The sequence below is a fragment of the Trichoplusia ni genome, chromosome 2 (assembly GCF_003590095.1).
Source record: "Trichoplusia ni isolate ovarian cell line Hi5 chromosome 2, tn1, whole genome shotgun sequence".
NCBI classification, from domain to species: Eukaryota; Metazoa; Arthropoda; class Insecta; order Lepidoptera; family Noctuidae; genus Trichoplusia; species Trichoplusia ni.
Genome location: NC_039479.1, coordinates 17,104,336 through 17,125,997, shown reverse-complemented (window position 1 = coordinate 17,125,997; position 21,662 = coordinate 17,104,336). Strand labels below are relative to the sequence as shown.

General features: G+C 35.2%; 1 protein-coding gene across 1 annotated transcript; it reads right to left on the bottom strand.

Annotated features, from left to right (window-relative positions):
- Positions 1-17,250: 17,250 nt before the first annotated feature.
- LOC113508472 (achaete-scute complex protein T3-like) lies at positions 17,251-18,507 on the bottom strand. Its single transcript, XM_026891538.1, has one exon. The coding sequence runs from the start codon at positions 17,984-17,986 to the stop codon at positions 17,342-17,344; it is 645 nt and encodes a 214-aa protein (XP_026747339.1). The 5' UTR covers positions 17,987-18,507; the 3' UTR covers positions 17,251-17,341.
- Between the last annotated feature and the right edge of the window lie 3,155 nt (positions 18,508-21,662).

Here is a 21,662-nt window from a genome sequence, read left to right as displayed (position 1 = left end):
GTGATTATGAATGACAGTAGAAAATGTAATAGTTTAACTTAGTATGAATACAATTTAAAGACTTGCTTCCAAAAATATTAAAAAAAAAACTGACTGAAATCAGACAAAACGGTCTCCATGACATTTACGTAATTCTGAAGTATTAAAACGCAGTCCTTTAATGCTATTAATAAGTTAACATTTAACTTAATCAACTAGTCCTTGTTCAGTTATGAGCTCACTGTACGTTTAAATTAAAGATTTCCATCTCCGTATACAAACAACGATGCAATAAAACTGGTGCCATTATTACACTATGGCAATATAAGGCTCATAACTATGTCCCTATTAATTCGTCAAATTTGAATGTCAATGATCGGGTGGTAAAGCAAACAATCTTCATTTAAGTGTGCAACAGTAAGTAGAATATTTCACCCGGAGACGTTTACATTGGTGTTAACGAGGTACACCTCTATAAAATGTTTTGTGCTCATACATAAATCTTGTAGCGGCCAGAGGAGATCACAATAGACGCATATAAATATCGTATATTAATGAAATATATTTATTGCGCAATAAAATGTTATGTATGACCGAAAATATCACGAATATCCCGATAGAACTTCCAGCTTCGTACGTTTATTTGGTTTCTAATATAAACAGCCTTTAATGTCAAATATTCCTTGTAAAGGACATACTAAAAATGCAACCATTGAACATGACATTACTTTAACGATCATAATAATATCGTATCTCATACGAGTACCACTCCATTCCATAGATAAAATAATTTATTAATCGATTAAATAAACAACGATATTTGCTTTAAGAATTCCATTCATTACTGATTTGCAAAGCGCGTTATCACCCCATACAGGAGATAATAATTTAGTCAAGTTGTAATAAAAGTCAGACACTTAAACAACGCGAACTCTCGGCAATTAATTCAAATTGTTTAATGATCAAATTAATTATTTTAAATGCCAATTAATGCCCCCAGATTCTGATAATGAATTATGTGGATTCTGACGTATTACACCTCTCATTGATTAAATTTAACGCTTTCATAAGTGTAAAAACCGCGATAATGTACCCCTATCGTCATTTGCTTAAGTGGTTGATAACGTGTGTGAAAAAAAGAAAAGTTATTTTTTTTAATTAACACATTAAGGGCAGATATCTTAATCTGTATGGCGCCAATTCTAAAAAGACTTCACCCCTTGATAAGAGTCTCGACGAGCTTATCAAATACGGCCTCGGACATATCTTCAGAACGGGATAATAATGTGCAAAAAATCTATAGTTCTTTTACAAATAATTGTTTTTGGGATATACGTTTTAGATTATAGACCACCCTTCGGAATGATCTGGTTTGGTTTTTTTTCTTCTATTCATTCATAGCTTGTGAAATTTAATACCTAAAGATACGTATATTTAGAGCCAAATTCCAAGTCAAAAACGATATTTAGTATTGAGTATTTGTGGTGCATATTTTTTTTTTTGCGAAATGCGTGCTATATATTTATTATAACTTGGTATAATTGAACCTATTTTCAGTTATGTAACTGTACGTCCACCCAACTTTATTCACTGTACCTACATATCTCCAAATATCCGTAGAAGCCGTCTCGAAATAAATGTTGAATAATAATTACTGACAGAACGGACGTGGGAAACAGTCTCCTACGGCAGCGATCGTACTCGGCACACATAAATCACACGAAATAACAACACAAGATTTATACCTCTTAAACGGATAATAGCAATTACATGTGAATCATTTCACCGTACATGATCAACTGATCACCTAATCATTCGAGATTCAAAAGGTGTTACATTATCACCTATTTATAATCAGACTTTAGAGAGCATAATAATTCATGGAGCAATAAAAAGAAATATTTTAATCAATTAGTTTTACTTACAAGTGTTCGGTAGCATACAGATTAATAACTGCGTATCTACATAACGACTTCTAGTAAATGGAATATTAACATTAAAAAATCTTCGTTTTTTCATACGTAATTAGTTAATTACATTGGCGACGTCTCCCACATCGACTTGATCTACGTGCTATGTGTCCGATGAATATTCAGGAGAATATGAAGCTGTTATTAAAAGTCGAGTTGAGCCCCTCTAGCCAGTTGACATTTCTACAATCTTTCACGTCAGTTGAAAACGCTGGAATGTACGATGACAGGTCAAAGTCACACGACATTAAATATTGTAAAAATTCCACTTGGCTAGAGAAACTGATGTTTCAAAACTTAATCCTTTTCCTAGGCAAGTTTATTTTGAAAAAACCGTATACCAATATTTCACACGGGGTAATAAACTTTTGAAATATTGAGGCAATTATAGAAAGGTAAAATGAAAAAATAAATAGAGACAAAAATCGCTAGCCTCGGGCTACGTTGCGGAGGGCCACTGTTCAGACCACATTTGGACGATATTTTTTGCTACATTTTATGAGGGAAAGACGGTATCGGTGAGATCTGGTCCACTTGATTTATAACATCTAACCGCACTAAACACAGCTTGTTAGTATTCAGGTTAGATTTGCATCCAATTAGTGGCATTAGAATTTTGTTGTACGTGATATACCGTATCAAAGAGCCGATATTTATGACAGATCGAGTCGATTTTTTGTCGGATTGGAGGCAGTAATACGTTCTAAATAAGATTAATACTGGTTAATCGATTTATCGGTGGAATGTTATGAAATTGATACCCAAAATACTGTCTGTAATGAGTCAAGTATATTTCTCACCTGTTTTGGCAAACAGGTTAAGATAAATAATTATAATAAATTGTTAATTATTTTTATTAAACGACAGCTTTATTATTATCGCGGACTTCATTAAAATGACCGGTCTAGTTACCCTAAGTAAATAAGTACACCCACAAATCTTCATTAAATTAAGAAATAAACGTTTTCAATGAAGAGATTTCAGTAAGTACACATTACGTATGTAATTACTAATCCAACTTAATGATTATTAATATTCGGAATCACATAATAAAATGTTATTATCGCCTTATTTTATTGGTTCACATGCAATTAAGAAGACATTTAACAGTAGGTACCGAGTCGTTCGCATTAATCTGAATAAAAATGGTGAAAAACAAAACCATCGTAAGTAAGCGGATACCGGCAATGCGAGCGCTGGCTCCCACGGTGCACGGACTGATGGCATACAGCTATATACTGTCCAAATAGCTTTATAACCAAATATCGAATTAATCAATAAAACCTTGTTCTACGCTAGCTGTTCATTACGTGTTGTAAATCTGCAGAAATAATGTTTGATTTAACTTAAGTTGTAAAGTCAAAACAAAAGGCAAGATGCAATTGTTTGTGGCTATATAAAGGTTGTTTCGTAGTGCGTACATGTATGCTTACTTAAAACACTAAAGAATAAAGAATTCACAGTCATCCGCGGATTAACGAATGCTCCCGCTGCCAACCTCGCGGACACACGAACTACTTGGACAAACAACAATCCTCCAAGCTTATTGAATTAAGAAATACTGCCTTGAGTATTTAAATATAAAGTTAATTTTAAGTAGGTATTTTTGGCTTACGCAAATTATATTCATGACAGTAGAACTTAATGGACTCCACGGATCACTATTCAATTTCAATTATTATCATAATTTACATAAAATTAGGAGGCACCTCCTTAGTATGATTTAAAAATGTAATAACAATTTTATAAGTAGTTGATTCATGATTATTTGCGTCCGAAACTAATTATAAAGCGAATAGTATTGTTGATACTAAGATCACTACCACAAATCACAAAATAATAATCAAATGGACTGTCTTATAAGAATCGTACTATCCATACTGTTAACCAAACTCTACATCTTTCTCAACATCCTTTAGCTTCAACTTTCCTAAATACGACTACAAGAGTCCTTCATAGTTTTAGACCCCAGTATGTCACGTAGCCCACCGCCGGAGGGTACAGTCAACCGCCCAGGAAGCGCAACTCAACGCGCGAATAAGAAATAAATTCGCTGGCAAGCGTAACAAAGGTGAAGTAAAAAGGAAGCGTCCATCCCCTAGGCCATGCAGGATTTATACACGTGCCTTATGGCTTTATGAAATGAGAAAAAATTGCGGATTCGAACGTAACGAATGGAAAAATCTATTCAACTTAATATGCGTGGATTTTGTCCTTATATACTGGTTCTTAACTTCACCGCGCGTATAAATTGTGCCCAAATTAGTTGATGAAACTTTTTGGATTTTTCTTCCACTCTCAGAAAATTCTATTAATTTTAATTAAGAATGATCTGAAAATTTCTACGTTATTATTTTAACATAATTATATACCTATAGTTAATCAAAACTCGGCGATATTAAACATCATTTTATTTGTGAAAATATTAAATTACAAAAAGAACACTCAAGTTTATTTATTGGCCACGGATGTATCGAAAGCTTGGCAGGAAGTAAACGTGTTTTTTTTCCACTTCGCACCTTCACTTTTAATCGTACGACTATATTCATGTTATTGTGTCTGAAATTATTATTTTATAACTGAACAACATAAATAATAACGTAGATATATAATGTCTACCTCAAAGTCATGACGTCCTATTATTTGAACCCAATTATTTTTTCACTCTTAAATCACAGAAAACAGTTCTATGTTCAACGACACTGAACAAGGTGGAAGATATTTGTCTTACATCGGAGATAAACATCAGTTCGCCATGTTAGACAACACTGACCTTAACATGTGTACGAATAACCAACCTATAACTAACAAACTGTTTTCTGAACAATTAAAATTCTTTAAGATTTAGTAAAAAATATTACATGCCAGTGGTTGTTTTAGAGTTAGGTTTTTTTTTAATTTTTGATCTGTATTCCGCAATCGATTTTGGGAAACTGGCATTTACGATTTTAAGAAACAAATATAGTTATATTATGGGCAATGAAAATGTTTAAAAATGTTTTGCGAATGAAAAAATTCTGAAGGTCTTCGGAAAAACAACATCTGTTTTTTAAGTTTTAAATCTAGCTTTACGTAGCTATTGCTACATTTCCCTTCAACTCACTCAGATATATTATAAGTGACAATAAATAAAAAATACTCCATATTGTAAAACTCAAAGATATAAAAAGATACCAATAAAAACATATCTCGCCATTGAACATAAATGTACTACAAAAGATGTGACGCCAATGTTTGTACAAACAATTGTAGATGTGTGATAAGGCTATCTAAACATGATCTCGAATGCGCATCGCATGTCTTTGTGCCCATACAATCCCATCCCCGAGGTGTTAAATTGTTTATATGATAATCGTCTTTACATTGTACTTACATACAAAAGCTCAACTCTTTCATTACTTTTTATATTTAACGCGACTACTTACGACTTTCTTGTTAAATCGACGTCTTATTCAAATATTCAGATAAATAAAGAAAATTTTATCTCAAATGCTGTTATTAGGGTTCGACCTAAATATTAGCGTTTTTTGAGTTTTGACCATTTAGCTACTTCTTCAAAGATTCGTTTTTGAAATGCAAGCATTTTGAAATTATTTTGTTTCATGTTTGTAGAATTATTAAAATTAAATTTTTTAGCTACCATGTCGGACTTTTTGAAGCTCAGACAGCACCCCGTATTGATCGACGTAGGCCTGATTCGCACGGGAGCTTTTTTAAGGCGCGTTAAAAAACGCGTTCAAATAGAACAAATGCATTTACCTGGAAACGTAAATGCATTGACTACGACTATTCCCTTTAGCGCCTAACGCCCAGCGCCCAAAATGCAACACTACTCGATGAAAAAGCGTCGCGTTTTAAAAGTACGGACATATGAACAAGTACTTGAAAGTGCATTTGTTCTATTTGAACGCTTTTTTAACGCGCGTTAAAAAATCTCCCGTTCGAATCAGGCCTTACAATTGGAAACAAAAGACAAAAGCAGTCACATAGCCGATGGTTATTGACTTCAATATTCCCAGTAAATTATTATTTAGATTGGCAGTTTACATACGACTAAATTACCTGTGCCAATTAACTGATGTCTGTACGGGATGACACTCATGTTGCCCTGTAGGCACACACGCCCAGTCGCGAATCAAAACATCGTACTGTATAGTGTCGCGGAGTTATTGTATAAAGTATATTCCTGGCTCTATATTATTTGACAAATGATATTAATTTACCTAAAAGGTAACAGTTATACACAGAAAGATTCCAATATTAATTCGGCAACAAATCATATTTATTGTTTTTATAAATCTCAACAACAATTAACACTAATATAATATTTTACTTTTAGTACATTAAGTGTCAAACATTAAATTATAGTAAACAAGTAATCTGTACCGTATACGATACACTGGACTTCTGCCCACACACTTAAGAAAATAAAATCGTTCTTAAATCATTCGGCTCTAACACATTTATAACTTATCGCTCCGTTAGTCCAAGCCCGGGGTTACGAAGTAATAAGCAGTTAAACACACATGAGACCGCTTCCAATATTTTTACATAATTATTAACCAAATTGTTGCACATACGCTAATGATTGGCCAAGCACACTCTAATCATCGTGCATCTCTCTTGAACGCGCCGGCCACCGTAATTTACGATCGCAAAGAAAGTAATAACAAAAAAAATAATACGGAAGCAGTTTATGAAATATTTTAATCTTTAGACATACATGCTGCATAATGGTCGGACACAAAGTAGCAATAGGAAGAAATAATATTTTCATTTCCTGTTTGGTGTGCAGTGAAATTTGGAGAGCAAAGTTTTTGCATTGTGTACACGCATCCGTGGGAGCAACTACCTGGCACCCGCGGCGCAGTAATTTCTTATAAATCGACATCGAGTGAGATATCCAGGACCGCGCGTCTTTCCCCGCTGCGCTGGAGAGGCGCGGGGGCGCGGGGCGCGGGCGGCGGGACTCCCACAATCACACAATAGCGCACATGATCTAGATTAGTGACGCGCATTGTGTCGCCAAAGGGTTGCAAGCTTTGTGCGGACAAACGGTGCGGCCACGAATAATACGCCGATACCCGCAAACAACTCCACTGTGGATTCATACTGATTCTATGAATTTGTAAAAAAAATAAATATAACTTTTGACAGCCGTACACGAATCGATAGTATCGATGTTTGTCGATTGTAAATTAAAAACAGTGATACGAATGAAAAATAGTACTCGACCATCCTCTAGTGTACCCTCTCCTTATCATAATGGAACATATTAAAAAGTTTTGTTATTAATTACGTCTAAGCAAATAACCTGCAATCATACTTTTAGCTAAATTAGAGCTTGGACACGTCAAGGGCGGGAAGGGTGAATTAAGAATCTACAATTTGAAATATTCTAATTGTTTTTAATAACCCGTTTTTGACGAACATTAGACAACCGATAATTAACCACTTTGAATTAAATAGTCTGCAGAGGATATAATGAATATTTTCTTATAAATATTTTAAGGGTTGGTCGCCGTTCGGCTTTAAGTTGCACCCTTTTATCCTTCGGTATTTGGCTTCAGGCGATTACTTAAGAAAGCGGTTATTAATTATCGTCCTTGTCGTGATGTTATGAGTACTTGTGGGAATCATGATATGCAATCGTAAAACTTATTCCGGATTAAAGGCACGCCTAAGGCTTTTCTCGCGTGTCGCTGAAATTGAGCTTAAATGTTTATTGATCAGTAGCCCGTTATAGCAATTTATTTACGGGCGTTTCTTTAAGGCAGACACTAAAACTGTTTTACCATGATGAGTTAAATGTTTGAAGACCATAAGTTTCTTGTACCTAAGAACCCAATTAAATTTTCTGGTAAGAGTGTAATTTGAACATGGTCACCATTGATTTGCTTGTGTCAACAAGTATACAAATTAGTCATAAATATTTAACATTTATTGGTTTAATACCATAAAATATTTTTAGAAAAAAAGGCATTATAAATAAGACATTTGGATCCCAAACCTAACAACAAACAGTGCAGGTTGCATTATTAAAAAAATGTAACCTGTCCGCTTATGTCCATTAAGAGAGAAGTCAAAATATTTTATGGACGTAAATGTTAACACTTTTGTCAAACGAGATCACCCACAGAAGACACAAAAGGAACCGATGTAAATCTCCCCTTTTATATGCCGCTAGAATGTTTGATGCAACACCATAAAATATAGATATGAACCAAATACTAAATGCAATAAAATCCTCAACCTTGCTCATTCATACGCGGTAAAAAAACTCCTACATTTCGGAAAAACTTGTTCCATGGTAATTTTTTATACGCAACCTGACCGCTGTCATTGTTAATTGTACCTCTTGAACTAAAAAATGGATGAATGGCTTCGAACGCTGTCTTTGAGCACCCAACGGTTGACATTGTTGGAAGCGATTTGTCTTACAAGTTCAGATTCGATCTTAATATTGGATATCGTTTTTTCGCACCTCATGTCAATTACGGCTCGTATCTTTTATCTCCTTTTCATTCTTCAAGTAAATATTTTTTATTCTACAAAGTGCTCGTATGTTAAGGTTACTTTATAGTTTTATTGCGTTTAAGGATAGTTACAGATACACAATATCAAGCTCTTTCATTCAAATGTACCCCTTTAAATCAACTTGTGGCTATTCATCACTCCGGCGACACTTCTCGCGTGGAACAAACACCACCGAATGAAATTGGAAACAACCAAAACACAACTCTAACAGATTGTAGTACAAATTAAATTCCATTGTTGACCTTTAGCTGGTTAATTTACGGAACTAAATGCAGATGCAAGCATTATTGTGTACGCTGTATCTAATTAGATTAAGTAATTAAATCAAATTCCTGTCTCGCCTTTGGGTGGTAACCCTTTCGATATTGTTATCGTCTTTCACTAAATTTATTGTTTTTAAAGTAATTAATTGCTTTATTTTTAAAAGTGAAACGCCAAAGGACTAGAAACAAAATCGTCACAAAGAAACGAAACCGAATGAAAAAGTCCTGTCCGTAATTGTACACTTACTATAAATTTGATATACAACGTCATAAAAAGACTAAAAGCAGTTCAAATAAAGTAACTTTTTTCCAAAATTAAATGCAGTGCAGTGACTTACAAAAACGTTGGCGGAAGAGGATGGGACCTACCAATATTAGTTTTATATCTGGCAGAAAAAAGGCTCGACTTGAGAGGGATTGTCAATCAGAATAACAATAATAATGGGAGCATTGGGAACTTTGGGAACCCTTTGAGAGTATTGACGAACCCTTTTGGTGCACCTGATGCGGAAGCTATTCGCACACTACGTGGGAACATTTTCCCGATACGTTGGACTTTTTGGTGATGCTTTTCAAACTGCATGTAAAATACGTTTGAATACGTGAGAACTATTCATGACTTTAATGTGTATCGGTTCACACAATGTGTCAAGTAAAAACCGAGAGCAACCTGTTTATTGGTGTGCAGGTTAAGGTTTCATTGATACAAGGGCGAAAGTATATTTTGAAAATCGAAAACTTTCAACGATGAATAAAGACTATTCAAAGTATTAATGAATTTTGATCTTGTTTGGAATTTATCGATTAATAGCCTTTAGTTTTCCATTGCTTTGCTTTAATAAATTAAACTCTTGCTCTACCTTGAAATAGCGTTAAGCGTCAACTGTCGACTGTCGTACAACTGTTTCCGATAAAATAGGTGTAAATACCAAGTACAAAACTTTTGAAGGCAACATGCCAGTACACTTATCAAGTTTGCACGCTGACGATACCTGTACTAACTGTCCGTCACGTCCTGGATACTGCTAACAATGAACTTGCGCGAATAACAAGTAGGCAACTCAATACCATCGGAAATGCAACCTTAACACTTGGACATAAGCATCACAAAAAACGATACCCGCATATAGAAATACACGCGCTATTGAATTAATGATAGCGCTATCTGTTACCTACACTTGACTCTTAAGTTTACAAGTACGAGATAAACGTTTGGTAGGTACTCCTTAATTTTAAAAACAGAATCTAAATCTACGTTTTTCAACTTTTCAGTGAAATCACCATTTTGTTTGTAGAAGATTACTATAAAAAAGAACAATATTGACAAAAAATGCATAATTAAGAAAAAGTATTTATAGAGGAAATGTATGCAGGAATGCGGGGAGGGTTCGAGAAGGCCACACTGACCTTATTCCTGATGCGATACCGAATAGTTTCAAGCTGAGACCCCATGTAAAACACTAAGAAGAAGAAAAAGTTTAGGTAGGTTTGTAGAGTAGAAATCAAGATAGTAGAAATTGCTTAACATTGAAAATAAACTAACTGCAACTTCAACCTTATGAATCTCGTGAAAATTCTGGTATAAATAAAATCTTTCCATTAATGAAAGTGAATTGCTGTTGCGAAAAGACACGAGGCTGGTACCAGGATAGCAGCAGCAGTTGGACATGAGGGTGGTTATCAATCTTGCGGAGGAGACTCGATTGATATATTATAACCTAACTTTTGTTAACCTAATTATCGTTTGGATGTAGGGTGGTACAAAGTTTGATGAGATAGCTAGTGATAAAATATAATTACGTGAGCCTATAAAGTGGCGTGCACTTGGAGAGGCCTATGTCCAGCAGTCGACTGCGATAGGCTGATGATGATGATGATAAAGTCGTACGTAACTCTGATTTCAATTAACATAAACTCAAGCCCACAATAAGCATTCAAACTCCAATGCCACGATTACTTCACCCCTAACAGTTACGTAAGTGACGGAAGCGACAGGTCCTGGTAATTTGACTGCTGTCATAACAGCGGATACAACCCACTTAAGCTTATTTCACCTAATTGAATCCTAGAGCATTAAGCCTCCCAAACCTATAATCCCTTTTATGAGATTCACGCCGACGTTTTAAGGATCACTCATTTAGATGTCCCCTTAAGGAATTATTTTTTGTTGTCGTATAAAATAATCTAGGGCAAGGTGCATTGGTTTGATTAAAGTTCACACGTAAATTGATATGGTGTTATGATAGCGGCTTTGTTGTAGACTTTTGTAGTTGTTGGTTGGTACTTTAGCTGTTGAAGTTTGAAGTCAAAATACATTTTAGAATTTTCGTTTAGGAAGTTTATTTGTTAGCTACATTCGGGATTTTCATTCTTACATCATGGATTTTTTTTGCACATTATTTTTTTCCATTACTTTGCCAGAAGTAAAAATAGGTGAGCGCAATGAAATCGAAGTGGTCCGGGGTAAAAAGTCCAGAGAAAAATATCTGATTGATCAGCATTAGGATTTTAAATAATATTGGTAGCCTAAACTCGATAATATTCCAGACAAATCAGTCTTTTCCTACATATCTAGCAATAAGTTAACTACATAGTTACTTTTTACAACTATCGTGGATGGATATTGAATGAACATTAAATGTACAATAAAATCAATAATTTCTATTGTAAGTTATTACAGTACGGTCACGCTGGGCCCAGCGGTGTTCTATGTAAATCACAGCGTCGCCACTGTCCTGTCTACTAAACTAACATCTTCTTCCCGTGACTATGTTAATGATGCGATCAACTCGAGTATTACACTCGATTCATTCGATTATTATGCGAATAATCAAGTTATCGAGTAATCCAAGTTCGTGTCAGTTTTGCTTTTATTTTTCCGGTCACCTGATATTTTGTGCACCTCATTCCGTTTTATATTTTACGTCTCATTTTAAGTTTCCAGTATCCAATATCGATATAATCTTATTGCTTTTTAATCGAATCGGTGCGTTTCATATGCACACACGCGTGTATGGTTTGGTGTAAATTTTGTAATTTTGCTACTTTCTTGCTCCTTGAAATTTAAACCGAATTATTCGATTACCTGTGTTGTGTCGCATCACTATCTTATCACATAAACACATGCACGGCAATATTTACGAATGTTACCGTGTGTAAATGTGTTAGTTTATAATATACGATAGGTAGCCGACAGTCTATATGAATCTACTGATATTTATTAGACTCGGTAGCCCATACTCACACATTCCGCGCTTCAAACCTAATAAAATACAATTTCGGTAGTTTCCAACTTAAGTGCCATTAAAAGGGAATAAAATGTCGGTATCTTGAAAAGGTATTTTTTATGGAAATCATAATGTATAGAAGCCACTAAAGTACGTGGTAAACGATGTTGCGCAATTTCAAGTACGAAATTACAAGAGAAAATAACAGTCGATACAATGTACCCTTAGAGTGGGACCCGGACAATTTCAAACAAATCGAACCGCAGTGGAGTGTTTAAAAAGACGGAGGAAACGTTGAAAAAACGTAGCAATATGAGAGTTAGTTATTTGGCGTATTCCATGCGGAAATCATTCTCAAATTGCACATCACAAAAGTGTATCTTCCGATTGCAAAAAAAACGGAAAGATGTTTTAAACTTTTCATGTTTAAGCATGCCATTTTTGGGAAACAAAAACAATAATTACATTTCATTTCATTCACAATACGGAGCTAGTTTTGAATTAACACCTATCGGATAACACTATTCATATTTTTATGTAACTCAATATTTTGTAGCGTGCGGTCAAGTGGGCACGTTGCCTCAAAACCAACTAATTATAAGTTGTAATTGTCTTCTATAGAATCTGCTACTGGTCGACAGATGCGAATATTGTTCTTTTGAAGAAGATTTTGGTTTATTTTAGAATATCTGTTACCCATTCATAATCGTTTACGTAGCACGCTCCCTTTTTTGTCATTTTTTTACTTCAATTCATTTATCTAAGAATATTAAGTGATGCAAGTTATTATGGTTTATTGCCCAAGTTACATTAAAATGAGGCCTTTGCTTTACCTAGGGCTTCATTTGGCCTTCATTTCGTATTACGGCTTGTACTTTCATTCTCACACTTCCAGTCAAAGCGTCACAATTTAATATCTAAGATACTTTATTAAATGATGCAACGCTGATCAAAGCGGCTACGTCAAATCATGATTAAGGATTCCCGTTGGGTCCGAAGTTAGTCGGTCAATTCCGATAAATACGCATCAGTAAACCTTTGCATCAAATAATTATGAATCATTCTATTTATTTATTTGATATACCAACAACATAACACACATTTGGTACAAATCAATACAGGAATAACATAGTTTCTTATATGTATTCCTATTATTGGTACACACAGCATTTTCACGATAGTTACTACAAATTCTAAGATACCGTACAATGTCGTATATACAAACAACAAACACCAATAAAAATTAAACCAAAACAAGATCACAACAAAACAATTGTTCTCACTTGCAATATCCTTACTCCGATTGCAGGATTGATACCCATGACCCGGCGTCGATCACATCTTGTTCCCAGCGGCCTGCTCGCCAGAGGAAGCTGGTATCCGACAATTATTTATATACGAGAGCCTGTCCGCCGCTAGCCTTATTTCTTCTTTCCGACAGTTTAACTTATATGCTAACTGTTGGTATTGGTGGCGGAATTGATTGGTGATGGAAATTGTGTTTGTGCTAATTGTATTGGTTGTTTTTATGATCGTTTTATTGGTGTTTTGTTGGCTTTATATGTCCTGAAGGTAGGCGTATCTGCGGCATAATGAAAGCAGAAAATGCACCTAAAAACATTGTTTCATTAAGTTTCATAATCACAAAATAGACAAGAGAAATATTTTTTGTATACCGCGAATTACTACTACTGTATATTTTTTTGCGGATTTCAAGGCTTTCAATAGTTTTCTGAGATATGAATAGTTTAAGTTAGGGGTGGTTTTCGTTAGTATGTTGACTTGGTTTACCTGGCTTGTCCCATTAAAAACGTCTCGAAGCGCCAATGTTTTTAAATCTTAGTCTATTACAAATTTGATTTAATTATTTATTACAGAAAAAAATACTTAAAACAATTAACACCAACGTGCGAATCGCACTTATCATATATCATCGTTTTACATCCCATAAATAATTTTACAGCCTGATTAATTAATAATGATCAATCATAAAACTATTAATAAAATCTTAAATTCGGTTTTTAAGATCAAAGCATCTACATGTATACGATATTATGTATGTAATGTAACGATTCGTGATAAATCATGCGGTCCGAAGTCGGAATTGAGACGGGCCATAAACCATTTGCATAAGTGATGGCCCTTGCTTGTCCCGTATCACTATACCAATTATGTCTTCACATATCGTACCGACAAACTGAACCGTTTTTAGAATGTTTCAAGTTACGAAATTATAAGTAGCTAAATTTAATTCGTAAAAAATTGAAAAGTTAGTGACGGATGAATAATATTCGTTATTATTACTCGTTAGTTTGTGAAGCTTAGGTGAAGAGGCTGAACCTTCATCATCATCATCAGCACGTCTCAGTTCACTGCTAGACATAGGCCTATCTCATGACGTGCCAATCGCTGCCTGCAGTATACCTGCTGGTTGAGAAAGCTAAGTGATCCTTAGAACAAAAAAAAACCTTATTATAAATCGTTTTGAAGTGCATTGTGCATTAAGTGAAAAATATGATATGTTACACGTTACTAGGTACTGCAACTATAATAGCGGTCAATGTTGAGAACAAAATGAAGGACACCAAACTTTTTATAGAATAAAGAGAAATGCGTTCTAAAATTAAATCGATTGATCAATTTCCAGCCAGCATTTGCAACAATTAATTATGAACACAATAACAGAGAGAGTGAAAGACAAATTAAAATGTAACAAATGACCGCACTTATTGAATAGGATGAAAGGGATTAGTTTACAACAATGATAACCGCTTAGTGTTGTGTGTACCGCAACTTAAGCGAATTATGAACAATAGCAACTCTGGCAACAAACGAGAGATCATCGCAAAGATACTTTAACGGACCCACTGATCTAAAGAGATAATTTATTTAAAGTTACAGTTTACACAAATATTTTTCGTAGTAAGCTTCTTGGTTCTTAGTTCAGTAGGTTTTTTTTTCTAACCAATGTAATCCGTAACATTTTGCACTTCGTCAGTAATTATAAAAGTAAAATTGCATGGAAATGACAAAACAATTTCTGAACGTAAGAAATGGGTTTTATACTAGATGTTTTTAAGGCAACAACTTAATACAATATTGGAAATATTCCATCGAGAACTTTGCATTTATTTGCGTTAATATTGTCCCTAACCAAAGCAAATACCATTAAACTACACAAAAGTACTTAATACCCGCCCTTATCGTCAAGTTTTCGCAAATATCACGAACACAACAAAGCTCACGTGCCCTAAATAATAAGATTATCGATACAATACATAGAGAATTAATAGTTTCCGGAATTCGCCAAAATCATTCGATTCCTTTGTAGCATTCGATTCCTTTTTTATAGAAAACGGAAGCAAATAAAAGCAGCACAAATGTAAATCTTCGTTTAAAGAACTAATCTTTTGAACTGAAAGAAGGAACACGGATGGCTCTTTGTACATTCGCGAACACTTTCCCACGTGCCGGCAACTGTCGCCCCTCGTAAAAATATTAAAGGCAATTACGTGAGTTAACGTCTGCAGTCACTCGCATTAGGTTTAATTACTCGTTAGCTTCCTCTTCTATCAGCATTTTCCATAATCGTAAACCACAATCTGCGATTGCATATAAATCTGTTTGTTTTACACACGGATGGCAAGACACGCGAGCTATTAAAAGTTTTATTAAGACTAATGTTAATTTATGTTGGAGGACAACATGAAATATAGTGCGTAGCCTTGTTTAGCTGCACACGTTGAGCTCTGAAACTGACATATGTCCAAGAAATTGTGACTCTAGTTTAGAGAAAAAGTTAACAGGTTATAATAATAAAAATCAAGGCTTTTGATCTTCTTATAACCATCAATGCAAAATACAATGAATTAAGACAGTATGGAGAAGATTTATTAAAATATTTAAAGTTTGCCACCTTAAAAGGGCGACCAATTAACTTTTTCCCCCGTACTCTGCGCTCCAAACACCGCATCCATGTGTGTCACAATAAATGGTACCATTTTTATTCGTTCCAAGCTTCTTTGTCCCTTTATCAGTGTCTTTTTATTCGCACATGTAAATGCATTTAGCTCCCACCTCCTTATCTTGGTGAACACCATTAATCTTGTATAACAATGTACCGGAGCTGCGCATGAGCATCGATGGCTTAATCAAGGCCTGCGATATCAGTACTGTTTTAAATCTACGAAGATAAAATAATTCTGCACGCTATCTCTACGAAGTTTCGTATCTCATTTACCGTTTCTTTTAATGACAAAATTAAGGGTAATTTATTTGTTTACGTTCTTTTTTCTCTTGTTAGCACTTTGATGTTCGTTTGATTGCGAATTGTGAGCCTCGGTGCATGTAAACCAACTGTTCGTTAAGTTATAATGCGTATTTCGGACTCAATCAACATACACATAAAGTGTTACCCACTTCTTTTTTCCGTTTGGGGTATATCTTCTATACCTTTTTATAAGATTGTCTTTTTGTTCCTGATTACTAATTACGAATTATCATTATAAAATTTGAACGCTTTGAAGAATATGGTGGTACGCGTATTTGGTGGAAAAATTCATATTAATATTGAATTGCACTTGTTAACTAATTTTCAAAACTACTAAATTCAAGTTCTTTGTTAGACAATTAAAAAAAATATAGACTAGAGGAGTACTTAGATCACAACTAACTGCGTTTTTGCGTCTATAAGTTATATTTATATTACTTCCCCGTCAAATTAATAAAAATAAACCATGTTTACTTTAATAATGTAAAGTACATTTATGGTTTCGTCGAAATATTAGTTCTTACGAAAAATATTCATAAATAATACTGATCGATGTTGTGAATCTAAGCATACTAATCCTTAGTGTTACTACGGTAGTTTAATACGGTGTATGCGATTGGCTAAACAAGTTGTTTCAATTTATAGTTTCATAACCTATAAATAAACATAATTTTAGGAAAACCATACCTAGAACAGCGTCTGCAGGCTAACTATTTCTCAGCGAAAACTTAAATATAAACTTCATATTAATTCAAAGGATTTGCCAGTAAAAAACATTCATAATTTTCTGACTTAACACTTAGGTACCTGTTATTTAAAAACATACAAGATAAATAATCAGATTAAAACAAGAAAGTATTCGTAAAAATTGTTTATTTTCATTTATATTAATATTCTTTTGTACATATTTACAATATGAGTATAAACTCGAATATATTTCTTTACAAGTACAGTCACAGCCATAAAATAATTTATAATGTACAAGATTAGCTGACGACATATTATAATTATTCAACTATCATGTAATAGTGTACACTTTTACTCAAAGTTCCTTATAATATAAGACTAGAGTTCACGCACATTCACTTGTTTTTCTCACTTATGTTGCCACCACGTGATTGCGTCGAGCAAATCATCTTCATCCATATGGCTAACTTGTTCTTGCTGAGGTTGGTAGTTGTTAGGGATGTAGCCACCTGAGTAGGCTGATGACACACCAGAAGAACAGTCAGAACCCGCAGGAGATGGCACTGATTCCGAATAAGGAGAATTATCACCGAAGATTCCTTCGTCCACTTCGTACGGCAAGTGAGTCTCTGTCATTGGAGATGTGTTTGTGACTCCAAGCGAAGCATCGCTTTCGTCTAACAAGTTCTGTAAATACTTGATGTATTCCACGACCATTCTGAGTGTGTCCACTTTGCTGAGTTTCTTCCCGGATCCACGTCGAGCACCTCCAGACAGTGCAGCAATGACAGCTGAAGGTAACCTCTTCCGTAAAGCGTTGAATCCATCGTTCACTTGTTTCACACGGTTCCTCTCGCGAGCATTCCTCCTCGCGATGGAAGCTGACTGAACACCGGTATACGCGGTATTCTTGTACGTATATTTCTTCTTATCAGTTTGCATATCCAAAGGCAGATATCTTCTTTCAGTAGCTGGTGCAATGGGCACCATTTTTGGAACTTCGCTCCTCGTGTAAGCGACTTGATATTCGGACGGTTTGATTCCTTGAAGCATTTTGATAAATGATTGCAAGGTCGGTGTAACTTGAGTTGCGCACGCGGCAGGTAATAATTATAGAGAGCTTTTGGGAGCTTCGATCTTCTCGAGAACGATCTAGCGAATGAGCGCTACGGGCATGCGCACGGCGTTTTATGGGCCCACCTTTACCAAAAAAATGGATGGGACCCCTCACTCCCCTACTTTAATCTTTTTTTTGGGCCCGTACCTGGAATATTATTTGAAAGGTGTACTAATACAGAGAACCTGTACACGTGCCATTGAATTTTAATATCTTGACCATTTTGGTTTAGAATAGTTTCAATTAATTTTATGGGTATTACATAGTTACAGAAATAAAATTTAACTCTAATATTACGCTGACATAGTATTTTACAAGCTTTGAAATAGTCTGAAGGTAGTTAACGCACATTTTATTTCCATAATCTACGTTTAATTCTTGCGATATCCGTATACTACTAATAGCAAGAACAAGAATCAAGAAAGCACTTTTGCGTTATGACCAATAAATGATACCATTATGCAGTAGCGATATTACGAATAAGCTTATAAAATGACTATTTAGACCAAAGCAGTATTACGATTACTGACAATGTAAAATCTCGTCAACATTTTTGAGCTGGATTTTAATACTATAAAAACTACAAAGAGTGATGGCGCCTGTGGATCAGCTGTTTTGAGTTTTGTTATTTTCACTGTTACGTAAACAATGTAACTTTCATTAAATTCAAGTTAAGGGCACAAGTGGAATCCCATGCGGTCCACAATACAAGTCCAGAATTTATTACGGTCGGTAAAATAAAATTTGAGAAACGAGTTGCATTGTATTTAGGGTAACAACAAGAGACCGTAGCCAATAGAATACCTAAAACAAAACTCGCGAAGTGACCAACAATCTAAAATGGGTTCTATAGAGTTAGAGATAAGATCCAATATCGGTTACAGTGCTCATTTATCAACAGTTAAGTGGTATAAAACCTGCACTCTGGGCGGCATTGCCTTCAGTGAATAACTGAAAAAGGTTACCTTAATTTAGACCGAGGCGACAGTATTTTACACGCACTTGAATAGTGAAGGGCTCGCTTTTGTCACAGCCATTGTGTTTTAAAAAGATTACACAAGGAATATGGGCCAGGCCATTGAGACAGAGGGAAGAATGAATTGTTTAGAAGCTTTCAATCATCCATTGAAGAAGGCGCTAAAGTGATTTTAATAGACTCCGTGTCGCCTCCGAGAACTATGAATGTTAAATTCTCATCCATTTTTACCTGAGTTTTGTTTTTGTCATTGTACTGGTACATTGTATGAACGTAACAGCATCATAATTCGATATTAAAGAGGTTTGAGCAGCGTACATACATACCTACATGCATACATATATTGACACTTTGAAAACGTACCCACACAGTGTCATAAAGTTATTTATGACAACAACCACCTAGTCGAATAAATTAAAACACATTATTCAATGTCGCAATCAACGAATATGCACGAAAATACAATGTATGTAATGTAATGTATTTTTTTACAGTTGACATCTGTAAAAAGTCATTCGTCGTATGTAATTTATATTCGCTTTTTCCCCAGAGTCGAATAACTTCTCACATATGAACAATCGAATCCCAGAACGAATATTAAGACCATCAATCATCTTAGTTCAAAATCTCCTTCCTGCAAGTGAATTCGCAAAGTATAATAAAAATGTGGGAGTGATACATCGAAGGGCACAATGGCGCCGCGGGCGTGCTCACAATACTATCGTCAAATAACATTTAGCCAGCCCACACCTTAGAAAATCGCAAAATAGAGACATCTACAGAACACAATAAGCTACGAAAGAGCAAACGGAACCATAACCGATAATTACAGGCTTTGTATCATTCATATTCCGAAGGTTTAAAACGAAAATAACAATGAACTGAATGGGACCCATTGTGAAAATTGCAATGGAAATACTTTTTGATTGAGTGTATCTAAATAGCGAGGAGATCGTCGTGTCCAAGAAGCCCGTTGATAAACTCATCTCGTTGTTTATCACCGCGTATATACAATGAAGATAAAACCACAAAAAGTGTACAAGCGTATGTCGCATCGACAAAAAAATAAGGTCTTGTTTAACTTGTAAATAAATGGACTGTTATCCTTATTCGTCGACGTGTCCCAACGAAAGTGCGCCCAACTACGTGGGCAGTTTGCTGGTAATAAACTCATCCGTAGGATTATTGGTAGACAAGGAGCGATCGGCTGACAGTTCCATTACGTGGACTCTGCCTAGCTAATATTTATATACCGTTGGTTCCAGCCGATGCAGATACGCGGCCCGGTGGTCCCTCGTGTATTGGAAAGTCTTTGATCGATAAAGTTGTAACTTTAATTACTAAACTGGAACCGAGTCTTGCTTTAAAAGGCACCGCGCCACGCGTCGAGGACCTCCACAGAATCCGACTCCTTGCTATGTCTGCGGCAAAAATAACTACAAGTCCTTCAGCTTAATATACATTCACAATTTTTATTGCATTTAAATCTCTTGCATATTATGACTGCGATTACTGTTCGAAGAGGCATGGCTTATTCTCAATTTGTTGTCCAGGTTGTAATCTTGTTCTTGATGGTAGTCGCTAACATGGCTTCGTTAAATAAGGATTACCATATACAAAGTAGCTGCGAGGATCAAACAAGAAAAAGGCATGACATAAGCATTAAAATTTTATAAAGATGATATTGTAAAAGGGTCAAATAGTGAAATGTTTAAGTTAACAGATGCCTGAGCTAATATTCTAGAGGATTGTTTGCTTTTAGAAGTGTTTGGCGCAAGCCATATAGCGATCGCACCTTGCCGACATGTGTGCAATCCTTTCGCATCTGCCGATCTTGCACTGATTTTTATATGAATAATATGACGAATTATATCTGCGCTTTTATTTGAGATGGCACCTTTCCGGATGTGCATCGACAGCGGATGCGACCGTCTCTAAGTCATTTATGTTTTGCGAAATACGATGACAAACATTTTATGAAAATAATTCATAGATAGAGGTTATTCTAAAGCTATACATAATTATAAGTATTTTAAACTAGCTTAAATACCTTCAGCAACATTTTCTTAACGTTCATGGGCATTGCTTTATTCAAAAATTTTTTTGGTCGTAATGCATCGCATGCGCCAAAAACCGCAATCCTGAACCCACATTAAGATGTCATTATTGACAATAGTGACATACCTATCGATCCTCCACGGGGGCACATCTTTAATAAAGTTATACGCATGACAGTGCGCACAGAATGGCGCATTGTTGTGCAACACTGCTCCCCATTGACATATTAGCTTTTTAGTGGCATCTTCAGCCATTGTGCACCTATGTTTACAGTAAACCCACACGTGGACAGCCTCAAACATATTTTTTTCTCGGACCTTTTTGGGATTCTCGCTGTGTGTTCCGAAAATTGAATTAGAAAGTTTTTAATGTGATATTAAATGTTATAAACAGCCATTATCTAGTCCCCACGATCCGCGGCGCGTCCCGCAGAGAGGCGCAAATTTAAATTCAATTAAGAAACTATAACTGTAAATACTTGGACTGTGGATAGCGCTAGTTAGAGGAACTTCATACCAACAGCTTAATTATTATTTTAATGGAATATTAAAGCTCTTAACATAACTCATTGTTTAAGG

Bases quoted from the DNA above. Each gene is read 5' to 3' on its own strand.
- LOC113508472 (XM_026891538.1), bottom strand. From the start codon at position 17,986: ATGCTTCAAGGAATCAAACCGTCCGAATATCAAGTCGCTTACACGAGG.